Here is a 19,275-nt window from a genome sequence, read left to right on the forward strand (position 1 = left end):
ATCCAGAATGTATGCAGCAAACAGTAAAACATTATAATACAAAACCTCAACATTTCTCATCTTAGAGTGGGGATATCAATTCAGTTACACACTCCAGTATGTCATGTTATTATTATTATTATTATTATTATTATAAAGTTTTCTTTATTTTTGTATGGCATTATCCTCTAAGGAAATAAAGTTTTTTTTTAAATATACATCTTACTATCACTGTTTACTTCATCCATTTGGATGCATGAAAATTACTTTTCTTCAAGTGACCTTTCTAATAATTTTTGCTGTGAGGCGGATCAACAGCACTACCTTCCACCAGTTCATTTTGATGGGAACTTTTTATGTTGTAGAGCCACCTACTGGTCTAAAAGAAACAGTAAAATGTGAACCTGTTGTCCCCAGTTTGAACTGAGAGAAGTGTAGGTCTTCTGCCACCTGTCTGTTCAACTGAGAATGTTTTCAAAATAATTTCTTTAAATCAGCAGAACTCAGCAGTGCGCTGTCTTCAGCTGTCTTTTTATTTCTCTGCGCAGACACATCCAACAAACACCATGGATCATACAGCTCACAGCAACAGTATTTTTTCTTCTTGGAAAAAAAGGTGCTCATGTCGGCAGTTATCAAAACATTAAATGCAGTTACGGAATATAAAATAAGGTTTGAGGGGTCTACATTCAGTTTTCCCTGCAGCATGCATCACAGGCACAAAGTATGTTAGCAGCATTTCGAAAATAATGAAAACAAAAGTAACAACACGTTATGAATAAACAAATAACACATATAGATTCATACAGTTGATCAAACTCTCAGAGTGTCACATCTTTTTTTGTACCCACAGGGTATGATTATAAATATAAATGTTTTCATTTCCATTTTTTTGGAAATTGTCACAGTTGTGTGCTTTCAGCAGAAGTCTTACTTAGAGGGCAAATTAGATTCTAGTAAAATTGTACCTAATGGTCTAGTTCAAACTGCTTGGAAAAACAGCAGTTTTTATACCAGCACTCTCTGTGATCCTCTGCCCCTGCACTGCACACACTATTATACTCACAGTTTAAAACTGCAGGTTAGCACTGTGTGTTTTTATAGACCTCACCTAAATAGAGACATATTTGATATGAAAAGATGTTTGAAATGCACATCGCTTTGTGTCCTCAGATGGCTCAATTAACCTTAAATAAAGCCTAAATAAAACGCAGAGACATTTATGCAGCAAGTTAATTCATATGAGAGATTTATGACCATGTGCTGATGTTGAGATCAGTTCAGTCCCATTTAGCTGCTAAGTGCTATTTCAAGTGTTTCGTTCATATAATAAGATGTGGCTCTTTGGTTGTTCAAAACCATCAAAAGTATCTCTTAATGAATACATGGTGGCAGCATGCAGGACAGATGAAGCACTTTGAAACATTTATATAAACTAATATTGGCAGTTAAATGTTCATCAAAGGCATTTCACTGACTGACATGAACTCGGTGTGCTGAACGTGCACGTGACAATGTCCACTTTCCTAACATGCGCAGAGAGAAGCGGCGTTGCGCTGCGTCCTGGAGGCGACTTGGCCGCCGCCTCCTGTTTGGATCCGGCTGCTGCTGCTTCCACCTCACACCCGAGGATCGCGGTCGATTCTACGCTAAACGGGTGAAAGCTGACCTGCGCGGTGTCGTACTCCCACGCTTGCCTCATAGCAAAGTCTGTAAAGGATTTGTTCTTGATGGACACCCGGTTTTCCGCCTCGTTCCTGTAGCTGGCTGTGCGTAATGACGCGTAACTGGTATCATTGCTGTTTAAAGACGGAGGGGAGTGTTGGTCTTCTACCCAGCCCATGTGGTCACCGCGACCGTCTTTAACACGAGCAGCTGTCCTCTTCAGCTTCTCGCAGCCCTTTAGCAGCAGGTTCTTCCGGCATAAAATGTACACCCACGGGTCCAGTATGGGGTTGAATGAGGCGAAGCGGATCGCCAACAGGTCGCTCCGATAGTCCGGCTTTCCTCCAGCTGTGATATAAGCAGGGCCGTAGAGCTGGTTCACAAAGATTCGCACCTGTCAGATAAACACGGACAGAATATGTATAAAGATTAGTTTTAATGCCAACGGAGTAATAAATGTACTTTGTCGTGCGTAAATATTGTAATAATTATTGACAGAGGTATAAAACCACCTGTTGTTCTTACCACCAAAGGAATGGAGCAGACCAGGAAGACGATGGTCATGAAGATCAGAAGCCAGAACATTTGAATCTCAGCCGCTGATGTGACGGACGGCAGCCGGGGGAAGCGGCGCCGCGATCCTCCCAGCTCACCCTCCGTCCTGACAATCCCCGTCCTCTTGTTCATCCCCACCAACGACCGGCACACCGCCAAATTACACAGAACTGTCACTGCGATCAGCACCAGCATCACGCCGCCGTACAGGAAGGAGTAGCACGCTCCGAGTGCATCCATCGCCCTCCAGTCCAGAAAGCACCAAGTCCCGGGAGAATACCTGACGTGCTGCCCAAAGCCAAAGCTGGGCATAATGCACAGCACAATGTTTGCCAGATAAGTGACCAGGAGCGCAAAGCGCGCCATTGTTCGGTCTATGTTCTGGGAGTAGAAATACGCGTGGTTTATGGCCAAGTATCGCTCCACGGCCATGGCGCACAGGATGGACATCCCTGCAGAGCCGAAGAAGAGCATGGAGAAGGAGAAAAAGTGGCAGAGCAGCACTCCTCCCGGCCACCGGTTGGCCACATATGTGGCGATCACCACTGGGCTGGTGAAGCAAGTCCCCAACAGATCCGTGATGGCCATCCCGCACACCAGAGTGTAGAAAGTGGTTTCCTTCTGCTCCTTTTTGGAGATACACAGCACAACTATGGCGATGAGGTTCCCCAGGACTCCCACAGCGAACATCGTGGCTGAAGTGACTAGAGACTTGGACTCGAGTTGGAGCGCAGGAAACGCACTTTGGTTTTGGCTGAGAGAGAGAAGCGGCAGCGCCTCAGAAACATTCGTGTCCAGATCTCCAAACGCAAGAGTGTCGTTGGTCATTATTGAAGCCAATGCACATGAGTTTAAGTGCAAAAACGTTCTGCAGTGTTTAGAAAACTTGCTCAAAAAATATACTCAAAATGAATTATCTTTAACTGCACAGTTACATCCTGAAATATCCTGTTTCTGGTGGAGTATAGACTCTACACCGAAGTGATTCTGGTGTTTAGTTTCCAGCTGTGTTTGTCTCTGATGCGCCCACATGAAGGTGTGCCTGGCCGTGTTTACACCGCTCGGTGCTGCGGGTATTTAAGCCGTGTGCTGATGTCAGGGGAGTGACGTGCGGGCTGCGAGCGCAGCGACCCAGGTTTCCCAGGATCATATTTCTGCAGCCAAAGAATCAATATTCAATACTTTTCTTCATTTTCCTTTTATCAGCCTCAGAGATAAAATGTCAACAATTGAAACAGCACAAACAATTGAAAAACTGCTTCTGTAAAAGTCAAACTGCATACATTTGCCTTGTCTGATCATAAAAACTACAAGATATATTCTGTATTGCGCTCAATGTGGAGGTTCCTCACGCCCAATTGAAATAATGCAACACGCTCATGATGGTATTACGAGAATGCACATTATTCTAACATGTGATTCAACAGGCTGGAAGGGTTAGTAAGAAAATTTTAGCTGCGGTCCAGAAATATAAATAATATTATAAATCCCAGTTTCAGCACCAAGGTCAGCGCAACAAAACAATCAGCACCACCAAGATAGACAGTCATGACGCTGCACGCAGCATTTTACCCTTGATTAAGTGCGCCTAATTAAATTACAATCGATGGCACAAAAATTTGGTAGCGTATGATCAATTCAATTTACCAAATTCTTCATTAAAAGTGTTTTGGTATCATCCAAACCAGAAAAAAACATAACCTGTTTCCAATACAACACCAAATATATTTCTAGTCTGATTTCCTGTTGGTATAATCTTTCATGATGAGAATAAGAGCTCACACATTGCTGGGAAAAGGCGTCTTCTACACATCAATCACATCGGCCATAAAGCTCCACATGCCTCTTAAGCAGAAGAGGCACGTGGGGACAAACTGTCAGTGTCACAATATATGGCTCTATAGCCTCTCCTCTTCATCTTTGGACTGGTTTTGACCTCTGGATATTGACACATGCATGCATCCCTAAAAGGAAAAAATATCAAGAATGATTTCTGCGAGATTCTTTTATTTTATGTCATTTTGTGAGGCTGTTTAAAATATATCTGTTATGACAGTAAAGCAGAGCACAATGACAGTTTGATGTTGAAGGCTCCTTTTGAAAGAGTCCGTTGAGTCTCTTGTTGCTTTGTCTTTTTTGAAACATCCTCCCGCTGATCAAAAACACTGACAGCCCAAATACGCTGCAACTTCCAGTGAGGACAAAATACCACAGATGTACCAATTGTGTTGAGCCATGCTTTCTTTTTTATTGTTTGATGTTTTTGGAAGTTTTTCCAACAATCAATCTGAACTGCAGGTGTTAAAAGGGAGGGTTGTGCTGTGGAGGCTTGATTTAATCTGAATCTATGGCTCCCTCTCACTCCTTCCCAATTCTGTAGATTTTTCCTTCCCTTATCTTTTTCATTTTCTTTAGAGTCTATTAATAAATAATATTTTATAAATATCCCTATGGCTAATAGAATGAATAATAATTTCGTGAGTAATCATGATTAATAATTTAGCAATTCTCATATGAAGCTGCACTGCATAATAGAGTCTCATCTTCTTTTTTTAAACTCGTAATATCTGACAAAACCCACTTACTTGGCCTCCTGAGCCTCACACTGGCCTGCAGGGCTTCATCCCAGTGCTGAATGTTAACCTGCGCTAATTACGCACAGATTGAAAGTGCGAAGTAATGTGAAATACACCTCAAATTCACTGCGTGAGCTGTGAAACTCTGGCCTTAGGTGTCTATTTAGCGCCTCTTTTGCCTTCCTTATTTATTAGCTGTGAGTCATCTCACTGAGGCACGCCGGTAAGTTCTGGTAAATCTAACCATTTAGGCTACATCACAGATATGGGCCTACTTTTTAACCAAATGTTCGTGTGGACACCTTTGCATTATGAACCGGATTCCGAGATCATGGCAGAAAAAGCATCAGCTTTGTAGATGGTTGCCTTATTTTGACAAGCATTTTGTCACCGAGTAGCAGCATGACACAGTTTACAGATGCGGGTAATTACGGACTTTGTCAGCAGGCATGTATACAAGAATTTCTGCCTTTGTTGTCATTGCTGCCGTTCCTGCTGACCCCTGACCCTGTCACATGACCCCACCGTTCGTGTGCATATTGCATTTTACAGATGCATGATGTTTATTTCAGAGGACGTGCAGAACCAACACTCCAAACGATGCGGGATACCAGAGGCAGTCATCGGTAGGGAACATAGTTAACGGCAAGTATATCTCCGGCTTTATACCACACACACACACACACACACACACACACACATATACACACACACACACACACACACACACACACACACACACTCACACTGACCTAGTGCATCCACATGACGTATTTTATGTCTTCAGCAGAGTTACGCCGGCTCTTGGAGCTGTTGCTCGAACTGCAGTCTGTAATTCCGCATTTTCGCATCGCTTGCCAACAACACTGCCAACTCCACGTACAATAAGAGCATATAGCTGATCAGGATATAGACCCGTGCTTCTCTCTCTCTAATGGCAGAATTCAGCAGTGCTTATGAGATATGAATCAAGACTGTGTTACTGCACTGTCTATTTCTCTCCTAAAAATGTACAAAAGGATTCCCACACACTGTCTAACTTGCAATATATATATATATGCAACTTTTTGCTGTAGTAGCTACCTATTAGGGTTTTTTGAAAATCTTTTGAGCGAAAGGCAATTCCACAGTCTTTATTTTTTTCCTCTGGTCATGTAGCATCAATTTCAAAAGTATTTGTGTCTTTCTACTACATAGATGGCCTACTGCGATGTGAGGAGTGAAGTACTTCTTTAACCATCCCAGCTAAATGCCTATTAGCCTCAACCCTTACCCAAATCTGAAACTTATTCTAACCTCAACCCAACACTAATTCGAAACCCTCAAAAAGGCCTTTAAGGTCTGTCCAAAGGTGGAGGGGCAAAAATGTTCTCACATTCCTAAAATGTCCTCAGTCTCAAGGTCTAAAACTGACATTGGTTTTCACAAAGATGGCTGGACAAGTAAGTACACACACCCACACACACACACACACACACACACACACACACACACACACACACACAGAGCAACAGCAGCCACAGAAGATAATCTAATCAGTGGAAATGAAAGAATTCATCATATACAATGAGAAAAAGGTCTATCTAATGGCAGACTATGGTGAATGTTGTGGCTCTCTGTCTCTGTCTGTGTAAGTGGATTCTTCTCCTCCTCTCATGCCTCCTGGGTGTGTGTGTGTGTGTGTGTGCGTGTATGGGTTTGAGGCCGTAAACCCAAAGCTTTCAGACGTCAGCGGCTCTGATGCCCACACATAAAAAATACATTCTTTCTCTCTACAAACACACAACCTGAGGGACTCACCGCCCACACACTGAGCAGACATGAAGTGGGTTTAATAAGGTTTTCCTTGGTGTGTGTCTCTGTGTGTGGTTATATATACGTATGTGTCATCCCTCTTCTCGCCTGGCACATATGATCACTGGGGATTCCCCATTCAAATTACAGGACTTCAATCTCTTTCGGAGCCCCTAATCGAGTGCCCTTGGAGGGTTTGTGTAGCCTGGAAGGATGCTGAGACGTTGATACACACACACTCATTACACTGGCTGTGAAGGGAGGAGGCTGATATATGTAGAAACCACATGAGCTTTGGTAATGGTATTAATGGTTTGATTGGGCATCTCACTTCTCACAGAGCAGTGACACTCGAGAGCTTTGGAAGGTTCTCCCTGCGTATTACGCGCAAAACACTATAATCGTCTATCTTGAGGGGGGATCAATATGCAAGGTAGATATTGATCCACACGTGATGCAATCAAAAAGTCACAGCATTATTATTCTGGGTTAACTGCTGACATCCAATCAAAACATTTCCTTTGTTTCGAGTTAATTTGATATCATGTGATTTGTTGCTTGTGTTAGGATGCAAATGATCTCAGCTGTGACCTTATCAGGTAAAAATGGAAAAAAAAATCGACAGGCTCTCTAAGTGTGTGGCTCCTCAGACACCTTCAGCTTTTTGTTTTTTTTAAATTATTATTATTTTAACAGGCCTGCAGCTTGGTTTAAGAAATAAATTAGTTTGACATGTTGGGAAATACACTTTGCTTTCTTGCCAAGAGCTATATGAGAAGATTAATACCACCCTCATGTCAGATATCTGTACAGTGAAAATACAGCAGGAAACCGCTGTCGTGATCTGTCCAAAGTTAACAAAATCTTACCTTTATCTCGTTTGTTTAATCCTTACAAAATTCAGAGAGTAAAAACGGCAGGATGATTGATATTTATTAGTTGGGAGCAGTGACCTCAGGCAGTCTCTGTTTTTGGCAGAAGCACGTAAGGTCCTATTTTTCCAAAGTGAATGGCCCAAGTGCATTTAGGGCATGTTCAACTCCACTTTTGCTAGTTGATCAGCGCATAATCTGGGCGTAAAGTTAGACTCACAGGGTAAACGGATTCTGTTGAGTCCCTTAATTGATCATAGGTGTGTTTTGGGTGTAAAATGAGTTCAACCAGTCAGAGTCTTATCTCCCTTTCCCTTTAAAATACCTGACATATTTCTATTTACATGGTGGATTCGGCAGATTGGAGAGGTGAGCGGTTTTCTGCAGTGAGAGCAGCTTCTCTCTTAATGAGGAGTTGGACAGCAGTTCTGCAGCTCTGCTCTGCTCTCTGCTAGGTTCACATTTGAGAGAAAGAAATTAATATTTTCCTCATTAAATACATATTTTTTCACCCTTCTGATGTTTGTGTGTGTGTAAAAAGTAGAGTGTACGGACATTGTAAAGAGACTGATGTCAAATGTCTCATCTACCTCTCAGAAAGAAGGCGAGAAATGTTAAACATGCTATTAATTTAACCAAAAGAAGTGCAGTTTGTTTTTTTTGAAATGTCAATCATTCTCAATACTTACACAGGGTAGAAGACAATGAGTAAGCATGATTGTTGTCTCTTTTACTTTCTCTAAACAGAATCAGACAAACCCAGACAGGATGCCCACACTGGTTGTTTAGCGAGACAAACCTGCAGTTAGTCATTGTTTGCAATTACCTGCTGAAAGTTATGGTCTATGGATAAGTCTTGAGGAGATTCTGCAAACATGTTGAGCTTCCTCTGATGTACTGTATGTAAGCCCTTGGAGGATAAATTTTTCTCTTGGGAGCCAATTTCTTCCTGCTGTGGTTGTTTGCTTTCAATTCACAAGCAAAAATGAATGTAGGAATGAGGAAGTGCTTTAGTTCTGCAGCAGCCCAAATGAGACCGAATGCACAAGAAGAGAGAAAGAAACAGATTAAATGAGGTAGAGCCTCTATTTCTTCTCCCTTCATTTAGTCAAACACTCCTGTTCCCAAGGCCCACATAGTGACGGCAAGCTTCCTTTCTGGGCGAAGTGAGAGAATGAGATGTGGTGATGGCTCCATGTTAGTGACGTGTGTGCCGCTGCTGTAATTTGATGGTGATGCTTTACAGTCGCTTTGCCGTCACAGTGCTCGGTGCTGGCGGGTGTGTTGTACCGCTACGATGTCATCATCCAGCTTGATCTGATTTTTCTTCTTCCACTGCTGCTGCCTTTCCACACAGACGTCCAATCACACTGCTGCTTCTGCTGCAGCCTGCCAACCTCATTACACTGGGGAGCTAAGGCTCATTTACTCTCCCCAAACTACTATCCTCTTTTTCTGCTGCTCTCTGGATCTCTCTTTCAGCCCTCTCCTCCAGTTAAATCTTGGAATGTCCATTGTCACTGCTTCCCTTTTCTTTTAATACTTAAATCCTGGTAGCAAGGTAAAAGAATTTTCTTAAATTGCATTCAGTGTTGTCAGCTTGTTAACCCTTTGAAACCTGAGTGCATTGTTTTGATTTCTTTCACAAACATGAGGGAGAAGGCAATAAGCAATGTGCCTCAACATAAGGTCCAAAAAACAAGCAAGATATTAGTAAAAATTAAAAGTAAATTGCATGCAAATAACAAAAAAGGTTAAAAAAAATACTAATTAGATATATATTATATAAATATATATATATGAGTGTATCTTTTTTTCTGTAGCATCATTCAAGCTAAATAATTATAAGGAGAGGTTTCTGGACATTTCTGAAAGTTCTCCCCCCTTTTTCAAAACAAATTTGCAGTCATTTTCTTTGTCACCTTTTACTAATTTCTTGCTATATGTGGGGAACCCCCCCCCCCCCCCCCCCCCCCCCCCCCCCCCCCCCCCCCCCCCCCCATATGCAATGGATCTGCTTGATGATTTGACGTGTGTATGTGGTCTTTTGTGCATTGTGATAAATTGTGATAAACCCTGAAGGAGACACACATCTGTTCCTCCCACACACACACACACACACACACACACACACACACACACGTGCACTAAAACACTGTAAACTGACAGTTTTGTCATGTAATGTGAAGTGGAGGTTCATCATCCCACACATGCCCAGCTACATGTCAGTGTAGGTCAACTGTGTGTATGTAAGTGCATGCAAATATGTTCAGCTTGCTTTATGTTCAGGAGCCTTGAGCTCACAATGCAGAGTATGTGGTGACGTCTTGGCCGCCTCTCCACTGTTTAAGTTGTGTCGACGTGAATAAATGTGATATGATATTTCTGACATGATATTTCATTCTGGCATTATATTTTATATGGAATGACAAAAGTAAATCAGACCTTAACCAAAAACCAAAAACTGCCTTTGTGTTTGGAGGGAGACTGGCAGTTAAAGCTGGGGTAGGCAATTTTAATTTGGTCTCATAGGGCAAAAATCCTGTGATAAACACTGAGCATATAATAGTTTAAGTGGTCTGAGAGTTCTTTACCGCCTCTGGGCTGTGTTTTCAGGCTTTAGAAAATCTAGAACGTGCTGGCACAGATGGTTAGGCGACAGAGACACAGATATTTAGGTTTAGGGGAAGGAGGCGCATGGTAAGGTGTAGAAAAAAACATCACGTTCAAATAGGAAGTGACCACCGGACTCCTGCATCAAAGTTCGGGTTTGTTTATCCATATCCCTTCCTGCCCGCTCTATAGGCGTCCTCGTGCCCATCCAACCGTGGTCTCAAAGTGATGCAGATTCTGCATATTATGTGACACAGCAGGTGACATCCAGCCATCTGATGGCGTATATAATAACGCTGTGATGGCTCTGTCCCAACGCATTCTCACCTGATGCTGTCCAATGGCATTTCATGAACACGCGAAAGGTGTCTTTTGGCATCGAGCTTTCACGCCAAAAGCCCTGACACAGTGGCACTATTTTGAGAGTTCTGAATGTGAATGGGCTGAGGGTGCATATCCTGTGGTCGTCTGGTGGCAGGGTTATAGGACTGAGAGGAGAGAGCTGCAGGAGAAGAGTGTATTTTAAAATTCAGCCCTTTTTTGCATTTTCTAGAACACCAGACACCCCAGCTTTCAGGAAGTTAAGCAGTATTTTGGATTTTGGAGACAGTGAGAGGTATTTGTCATAGATATTTACATAAAAGATGATTTTTATGTAATCCACTTCCGTAGGACTTGAAATGGGTATTTTGTCTGAGTGCTTGGACGCTTGTATTTGTGACAAGAGAAATTTCATCATTATCTACATTGTTTAGAAGAGACCCCCCCCCCCCTTTCTTTCTTTCTCGCTCTCAGTGGAGACAATAACTGGCTCAGCCTGTTCAGACAGAGTGCAGCCATCAGCGCTAATGGAGCTCCATACTGTGTTTTCACATCATGCATCAAGTGGCTGCAAGATATTAAATTTTTTTTATCATGTGGGGAACTGCCAGTACAACCACACAGATGAATGTACATAACACAAATCGACATAAGCGCTCACGACTGACAGATCTGTGCCAAGTTTTTGACTAGCAGAAGTTTAATGAGTAGATGCAGATGCGAGTCTTATGAGTGTCTTAATTTCTGGATTGGGAGTGTAACCAAATTATGTGGAAATACCCAACTAGGGAGTTTGTGTGTGTGTTTGTGTGTGTGTGTGTGTGTGTGCGCACGCGAGCGTGCAGATGCCAAAGTAAAAGTTCACAGCTGCCTCGATAGCAAGATGAGTAATCATGTGCATCAGTGGTGGGCTTGTAGTTCTTTTTGTTTTTTCAGACAAAGAGTAACACCTTACGACAAAGAATTTAATTTTGAACTGCTCTAAAAATCAATTTGGCTCTGTTGCCTCGAAGGTTGTTAGGGAAGAATTAAAGAATAATGAGTGGCAGGATAATGGCAGACAGTCAAGTGAAATTTTAGTCAGGGTTCAGTTGTGGTACTTTTGAATTTAAGTGGACAAAGTTACACAGAAGCTTTTTTCCAAAGCTCATGAGTCTGCATAGCCACTGGCAGTAACATTAAAGGGACAGTTCACTCCAAAATCTAAAATTTTGCAGGAGCGTCACAGAGGAAAAACTCCTTATGGCTTAAATTAAAAGTGTATTTATGACACTTATTAAGTTTCAGGCAGGTCATTGTGTGAACAATGCTCAGGCAACAGCACAGCTTTCATTTAAACAAATCTTTAACAGACAGTCCTTGCTTTTTTTTTCTTTTTCTGAAATGTAGTTTTACCTTGAAAGTATCAGACAATACATGCCTAAATTACAAAATGCACAATACAAAAATTTAAAATCTGTGACTGCGTATTCAGTATGATAATGAGTTCTTTCGTGAAACTAAAGTTAGTTGACTTTTCTACTCACACACACATACCCACACAGTGAGGACCGCCCACTGACAATCATTAGTATTATTGGCAGTTATCTCACCTCGTGTTTCCTCCAGTCGACTTCCCAAACAACATTAACTTCCTCCACTGTCTCGTCTGCAATTCTCAACCATTTAATATCGATCCCATTAAGGTGACTTAAAGTATCAGTTTCACACAAGTGAGCCAGTGAAAAAAGGAAATCATATTATCCACCAAATCGTGACAAGTTCAGTGAAACTAAAACTAAAACCTGCTGCATGAAGGGTGAGTGTTAGATTTCATATCTCTATAATATACAGCAAACGGGAACAGTCACATCACCTTTCATTGTGTGTAGTGAAAACAATATCATGAGCTCTGTAATAGCACATCGACATTATGGAGGTAATTTCTTAAATATTTGTACATACCCGAGACAAAATGCACACACAGCTACAGCTTAGAGATGTGTGGGATTTCGACACTGAAAGGTACAACATCCAGAGTTCAGTGAACAACAAAATGCAGAGTTGGAGTGATTGTTAAGATGAATGTGTGTGTGTGTGTGTGTGTGTGTGTGTGTGTGTGTGTGTGAGGAAGTAAGGAAGGAAGGAGGAGGAATATCAGAACTAATAATATGTGTTTTCATCCTCTAGGTTTAACACTCACATCTAGTGTACAACAGATGAGGTTAATTGTTTCAAATCATAAGTCATCCTCCCACAAAATATCTCAAGGAATTATACGAGTACATTTATGACATGACAATAACATTATGATTAAGTTTTTTTAAAGTGAGGTTGGGAATAATAAATTTGCTTTACCTTGGGGACAATGACTGCGAAATGACAGGAGGCCAAAGGCCAGGAAATAAATAATCATTATAAATCGTTATCCATATATTGAATGAATTTCTCGTTTTCAACCTTTCGATGTTTGCTCTCCTCACTCATCTTTGCCAAAAGGCAAATCCAGTCTCGGCAGCCCCGCAGAGGTTATGTGTAGGCAGAGCAGAGCTGCAGTAGGATTTGAAGAGATACAGTGTTTAGCTCAGACCTCCCATGGTACTTTTTTAATGCATGAACTCTGTTTTGATGCTTTTTAAAATGCACTCTGGCACCTTATTTAGCAAGAACAATAAGTGTGAATCAATTTATTTTTATTGTGAATTTGAAAGTGTCCATCACCAGTACCCTTTTGAGTATCCATGCTTTAGGGTGAAAGAAGCTGTGAAGAAAGTATGAGTTGATTGTGCAAACGATTTGCTTTCTTGCAGAGAGATAGATGAAGAGACTGTTACCACTGTTGTGTTTGTCTGGTTAATATGGAGCTGGAACCAGGATATGGTTACCTTAGCATAAAGGCCCTGGTTCTGCAGCCCAGTCACCAGATCTTTCTGCAAACCACCAAAATTATATATTTGCGTGTTTTGTACGAATCATATCAATGTTTCTTAACTGATTGAGACACCTCCAAAACTGCAGACTGCTGCTCAAGACTTACATACTTCAAAATCTGTTGTGACTTAGCATGTCATTGCTGTGTTTTCGCGTGGCTTTTCAGGGAAATAAACATGGTTGCTTTGTAGCGCCCCCATTCTGTTTTTCCAGTGGGGATAGTACCACAAAAGGCGGTTGTTTGGGGATTGTGCACCCAAAATTGGATATTATAGGCCTAAACATGATCTTTGTATCTAGTGTTTTTTGTGACTTAACACAAACCTGTTAACCAAAGCATTATTGAAACACCAAGTTCAACATATCCGCGACATAATAACGTGAAAACGTAACTTATCAGTGGTTTGCAGAAATGAACAATGCCGAAACAATGTGTTCAGGCAATTGCACTCTGTCCACACGAAAGAAAATCCACCAGCAGCTCTAAAATATCCATATGTCCCTTTTGACTGAGTGAGGCTACCCATTTCCCCCGTTTCCAGTTTTTATGCTAAGCTATGCTAACTGGCTCCTGGCTACATATTTTAACGTACAGAGTTGTTTCAAACTCTTGGTTTGACTTTCCTGATACACAAATGACATAAAAAATTTTTAGATTACATGACAACATTATCAATACCTTTAACGACAAGATCACAGACGGACTTTTCTCTCAGCTACAACATCCAGTTGATATATAATTACGTCATGAAGGTATTAAACAGACTTCATAATTGGAAAGGCAATTAAAAGCTGTCTGAGACATCTGTTAAACAGAGTGAGTAGAGACAGAGAGCCGGAGACACGGTGCCACAGGCAAACCAATTAATTGATAAAAGAATGAGTCACTTATCTGTCATCATCTCTGTGTGTCATCATTATCTTCGCTGCCAAACAACAATTTACCTCCGCTAATTGAAATATTTGAGCTGTGAAAAACATCCGAGACACAAACCACAGATCATGCCACAGTCATGTATTGACTTCCCTTTTCTGTGGGTGGTTACAATTTGTCTTTTTTCCCCTTTCAGAGTCACTCAGACAGAATATCTCGGCTATATTTTCCTAAAATAGCTTCTCAAAGTTGCTCTCCAATATTTTTTTTGCCAGTGAGTAAGTTGAAATTAGACAACTTAGCCGTCTCATTACTGCAGACGGACTGTCAGCTCTCTGGCAGTACCGAACACCTCACTGGCTGATAAACACGTGATGGCACTGCCATCTGTCATCATTCATTAAGAGAAAAGAAAAAACACTATGTACTGTCACAACACGTGAGAAGTTTGTTAAACTGATCTCAAGTTACAGTTTTAAGTGATCATGGTTCAAAATGTGCCCTTTATTCTTACAATGATATAGAATGTAGTATTTCATTTACCTGTAGAGAAGTCATAGTTTTAATATGTGGATCGTAAAGAACTTGTTTTCTTCTGTGAAGTGGGTTTTCAGTTGTCAGTACTTTTGTTTTATAATTTACTGCAGATTTTTGGTAAAGCGCTGTAAGCCTAAATTGCAAAATGACAACAGCAGCCTATTACCGCAGTGGATGTAACGTTTCCATGGTAAAGACATGATGTTTTGCTCAGACCTGTTTTAAAAACATGAGTTTGTTTTTTAGGGAAAGCGTCCCTTATTAAAATAGAAAATTACACAAGATTGTTCAAGATGAAAACAAAATGAAGAAATTAAAATAATCAAACGGAGGAATCAGAGGCATATTATTGTCAACATTGTCATGATGCTGACATTTAATCGATTTATGACTTTATTTCAAACATGTACAATACAACAAAAACAGTAGTTAAAACGTATGAATACCAAAAAGAAAAAAAAGACATGATAAGTTTGATCCACAAATTCCCCCAAAAAAGATCAAGACTGATAAATAGCACAGCAGGTAATGGGAATTGGGATTATGGGGGGAACTTTCTCTTAAAAATACTTGAGTTTGTCTGACTTATTTACGACCATGTAAGATACAGAGAACTGAACAAGTTCTCTCAGTTGTTTCCACTTGTATTTAATGTACCTCAAAATCTGCAAAGCATTCTACTGTAATAGTGACTAATTCTTGTTCCCCAGAGGATGCATCCTTTACATTCAGATGAATTCATGAGTCATATTGACACCAAACTATTCCTCTACTCAGGTGAGTAAACTGTCCCTTTCTATACCGACTGCTATCTTAAGCCTCATCTTATTGTCCAACTTTCTTCAGTAGTGTTATGTCAAAGCTTTACTGTCCAAGTCACTGGTAATCCTCCCACAATGCTTTGCACCACTAGGAAGTACTAATACCTGTCTAGCTCTGTGGCTTTGATGGGTACAGGGGATTCAGCATCTTAACTTCACCCCCGCTGTCTCTTTCAGGAAAGGAATTGAGTTGTTATATATTTGTACTGTCTATAATGTGCTTTTTTATGTCACACTGTTAGAAATATTGATCTTTCCCATGTGCTGTCTGACTCACGAAGACTTGTGTGTGTTCAGTAACCACAAACAAATGGGTGTATCAAAAGTGATGGATTATTTGTTTTGGTTCTTCCATTTCACCTGATTGATTTTGGTCTCAGAATACATCCTCTACTGATACATCACAAGGACTCTTCCACTTGTATTTTACTTGAGATGAAGTGACGTCTCTCTCTCTAGTGTCCTCTCATGCTTGGTGTCTCTATCCGTCCTCATTTACGCACCTTCCATCTTTTTCCTCTCTTCCCTCAGAGGATCTAATTGCCTGAGATGTCCGAGATGTAAGTAAAGGATCGGGTTATGAATGTGCGGGGCTCAGTGTCACAGTCGTCATTTGCATACTCTGATAAGCAGGGTGAGTCAGAAGCCAAATCGCTCCTGTACTGAAATAATGAGACACTATTCTTCTAAAGGGTCCTCTTCAGGGCACTAATATGCTTCAATAGTATTATGCAGGAACCATTAATCATTATTATAACCCATCATTATTATTATAGGCCAGAACAATATTTTTACTTGAATAAACGTTGACTGTATGCTCTTTGGAATAGTATGCATAAAAATCTTAAATGAGTCCCAATAGGTTTATAGTAGTTGTTTTTTCTAATATTTTATTTCTATTATGTATTTTTTTGGGTTGTGTGTTATTTTCCTTTTTTTATTTTTTATCTTTTTCTGCATTGGGTACTTTTACTTTTTACAAGTGGGCTACATTTTGCTGATTACATTTACTTTAATAACATTTTCAGTGTAGGACTTTTACTTGTAACAGAGTATTTTGTACTTTTACTTAAATAAAGGATCTGAATACTTCTTTTACCAAAGGTTATACTCAACACTTGAGTGATTGTATAGAGACTGTCTACCCCTGGAAACGAGCAAGTCGGTTAAAGTTGAGAAAATAACTCTGGACCCTTTTGTGGTATTGTGTTCCTGAGGTTTGAAAAGTGTGCTCTTTCATGTGTATGTGACATTTAAGTCGTACTGAACCACCTGCATGAACTTCTCATTCAAAACAAACACACTTGATACAGATTTGGAAGTTAAAGATTAAATGTAAATATTAAATTGCATTTATAGAGCATGAATGAGGGAAACTGAAACCAGAGAAAACAAAGGATCACTCTACATGGAGGGAATCATTTGATCAAAGACTTCACTCATTTGACTTAATTAACAAATTCTTTCTTGGCTTTACCCTCATCTGGAACATGAAGGGTTTGCTGAGGTACAACAGTGAGTTTACAACTTCCCGATCTTATCCCTCTGCATAAATAATTCAAAATGAACCACACACAGACTGCATTACTGGGTTTGCAGCTGCTCTTAGAGTGCACATTAAAGAGCAACACATAATTACCTGCTGCAATGCAAAGTAGCTCTACAGACATTAGTCAGGGGTGTGTGTGTGTATGGGAGGATGTATAGGTGAACAGTTGAGTTTTTGTGCCCTTTACTTTGACAAGGAACAAGTAAGGTCTGCTGTAGCGCACAGAAACACGTCATGGCAAAGGCAATGAAAAAAAGAGAAGAAAAGAGGAAAAATAAAATGAAAGAAATAATGTCGATTTTGCTCTTACTTGACATAATTGCGCACCTTTGCTCTGTGTTTTTGTGAATGAAACCATCATTAGCTTGTGTCAGATGGGCGAGCAGAGTAACTCAGTGTGCTGTATGAAACCAGCCTTGGAATTATGTGAGCAGCACAACATCAACACCCACAATATTCAAAACAAAGAAACGTGCATTCATCTTATGAGTCACTGTTGTTTGCTTAATAATGTGGTGTTTGCATACTGCCCTTAAGTCAATAATAAGGTCAGTGGATTGTAGGAGGTGAGAGGCATCAGCATTCCCCATTTGTCCTCTTAGTGATTAGAGTATTAAAGGTTAGATGGAAATTGTAAATGGCCTGTGCCATTAAACAAAAGTCACTCAGCTTTAATGAAAATGTATATTAATGCATATTACTGCTGTAAGGCTCCGTGAGCTTCAAATGCATTTTAAAAACATGCTGCGCCTTATATATTACTTCCAATGTCCCTTTTTGTAACGCACATTAGATGGATCTTTCCATTTTCATATAATGCTGGGAAATTAGTGTTGCTGCTGTTCATTTTCTGTTTATCTGCAATACAGAGCATTAAAAGTTGTTGTGGTTTCGGGAGAGCCATGTGATGTGTTGAGCTCATACTTACCGCATGGGCTGGAGCATCTGCAGTGAGATCAGAGGCTGATGTTTACTATAAATGTACCTGTTGGCTAGGTTGGCCTGACGCAGAATTTGTTGCTCTTCATAACAGTAATGGTGTATCCTGATGAACAATCTCTGAGATGGAAAGTTTTTTTTGTTTTTTTTTATCACTTTATCCAGCATGTAAGATTTGGAGTCTAATTAGCTGATCATTCAACAAGCCAACACTGTGGAATATAAAGCTTTACTTGTGATTTGCACCATAATAACACACCATTTTGAGTGTAAGAAGTTTCATGTCACAGAGCCATTTCTAAACATTAAGGCAGTGATGATATTTAACAGTTTAATGTAGGATGTGATCATGTTTTTCTTCATGAAGTGTCCCGTTACTTTGTCTTCCACATCACCTTCAGACTGATGATTAGTGTGCATGTCTTTATTCCTGCAGTCTCACACACTTATCAAACACCCTCACCCTGCCTCTGACAGGTCATTGCCCCCTCAGCTGAAAGATCTGAGTGTTAGTCATTTTAAAATTTACTGGATTCAGTCAACCTTGTCTAATGACAGCAACTCGACTTTTGACATATGTTTTCCCATCTCATCAGGTTCTGGGAAACGTCGCACAGTCGCACAGAAAGTACAGATATGTGAATATGATAAATGGTTTGTTGCTATGTTGGATGCATGTGTGTGTGTGTGTGTGTAGTACTAAAAGATAATGAGGGTGTGATGAAGCAGTTCAATGGAGAGGAACCTGCATGTTGTAATTAATCGTAATTAATATTCACAATCACACCTGAATGGAGAAGTCAGCACACTTGAGTATTAGGACCAGACGTAAGGAAAAATAAATGAAAAAGGAATGGAATTTTTTTTTTTTTTTTTTTTGCATTTTGAAAATAAAGTTGAAATGGCAAGAATAAAATTGACCTTTAGCATTACAGTCCCAGACATAAGAAGAGATAAATCAAAGTAGGAGGACTTTTTTTTTTTTTTTTTTTTTTTTAAATCCACTCCTCTGGTCCATCAAATTGTCTTGTGATACAACATATCCTCTTTGAATCAACCGTTTCACTGGATTTGTGTAAGCTTCCTGTAAGCTGATGTCATTCACCCAGGAACCCATTTAAAAATGTTAATGTTGTTAATTTTGAAATGGCCTATTTACGCGTAGGTGTAATCAAGAGGTATACTCTTCCATCTGTTTAATAGGCCAGCTATTTTAACCCCGTCTCACACCTGACTCGTTGAATACCAACTCTTGGCATCTAGACATTGA

General features: G+C 40.3%; 1 protein-coding gene across 1 annotated transcript; it reads right to left on the minus strand.

The window, feature by feature from the left end:
• Nucleotides 1-1,438: 1,438 nt before the first annotated feature.
• Nucleotides 1,439-3,027, minus strand: ptger4c (prostaglandin E receptor 4 (subtype EP4) c). Its single transcript, XM_042498093.1, has 2 exons — nucleotides 2,170-3,027; nucleotides 1,439-2,038 (listed from the first exon to the last, which is right to left on the minus strand). The coding sequence occupies exons 1-2, from the start codon at nucleotides 3,025-3,027 to the stop codon at nucleotides 1,439-1,441; spliced, it is 1,458 nt and encodes a 485-aa protein (XP_042354027.1).
• Nucleotides 3,028-19,275: the final 16,248 nt, after the last annotated feature.

This window comes from Plectropomus leopardus, chromosome 12, assembly GCF_008729295.1.
Source record: "Plectropomus leopardus isolate mb chromosome 12, YSFRI_Pleo_2.0, whole genome shotgun sequence".
Taxonomy (NCBI): Eukaryota; Metazoa; Chordata; class Actinopteri; order Perciformes; family Serranidae; genus Plectropomus; species Plectropomus leopardus.

Bases quoted from the DNA above. Each gene is read 5' to 3' on its own strand.
- ptger4c (XM_042498093.1), bottom strand. From the start codon at position 3,027: ATGACCAACGACACTCTTGCGTTTGGAGATCTGGACACGAATGTTTCT. The intron at 2,039-2,169 runs GTAAGAACAACA...TTTATCTGACAG, and splicing joins TCTGCTCCATTCCTTTGGTG to GTGCGAATCTTTGTGAACCA.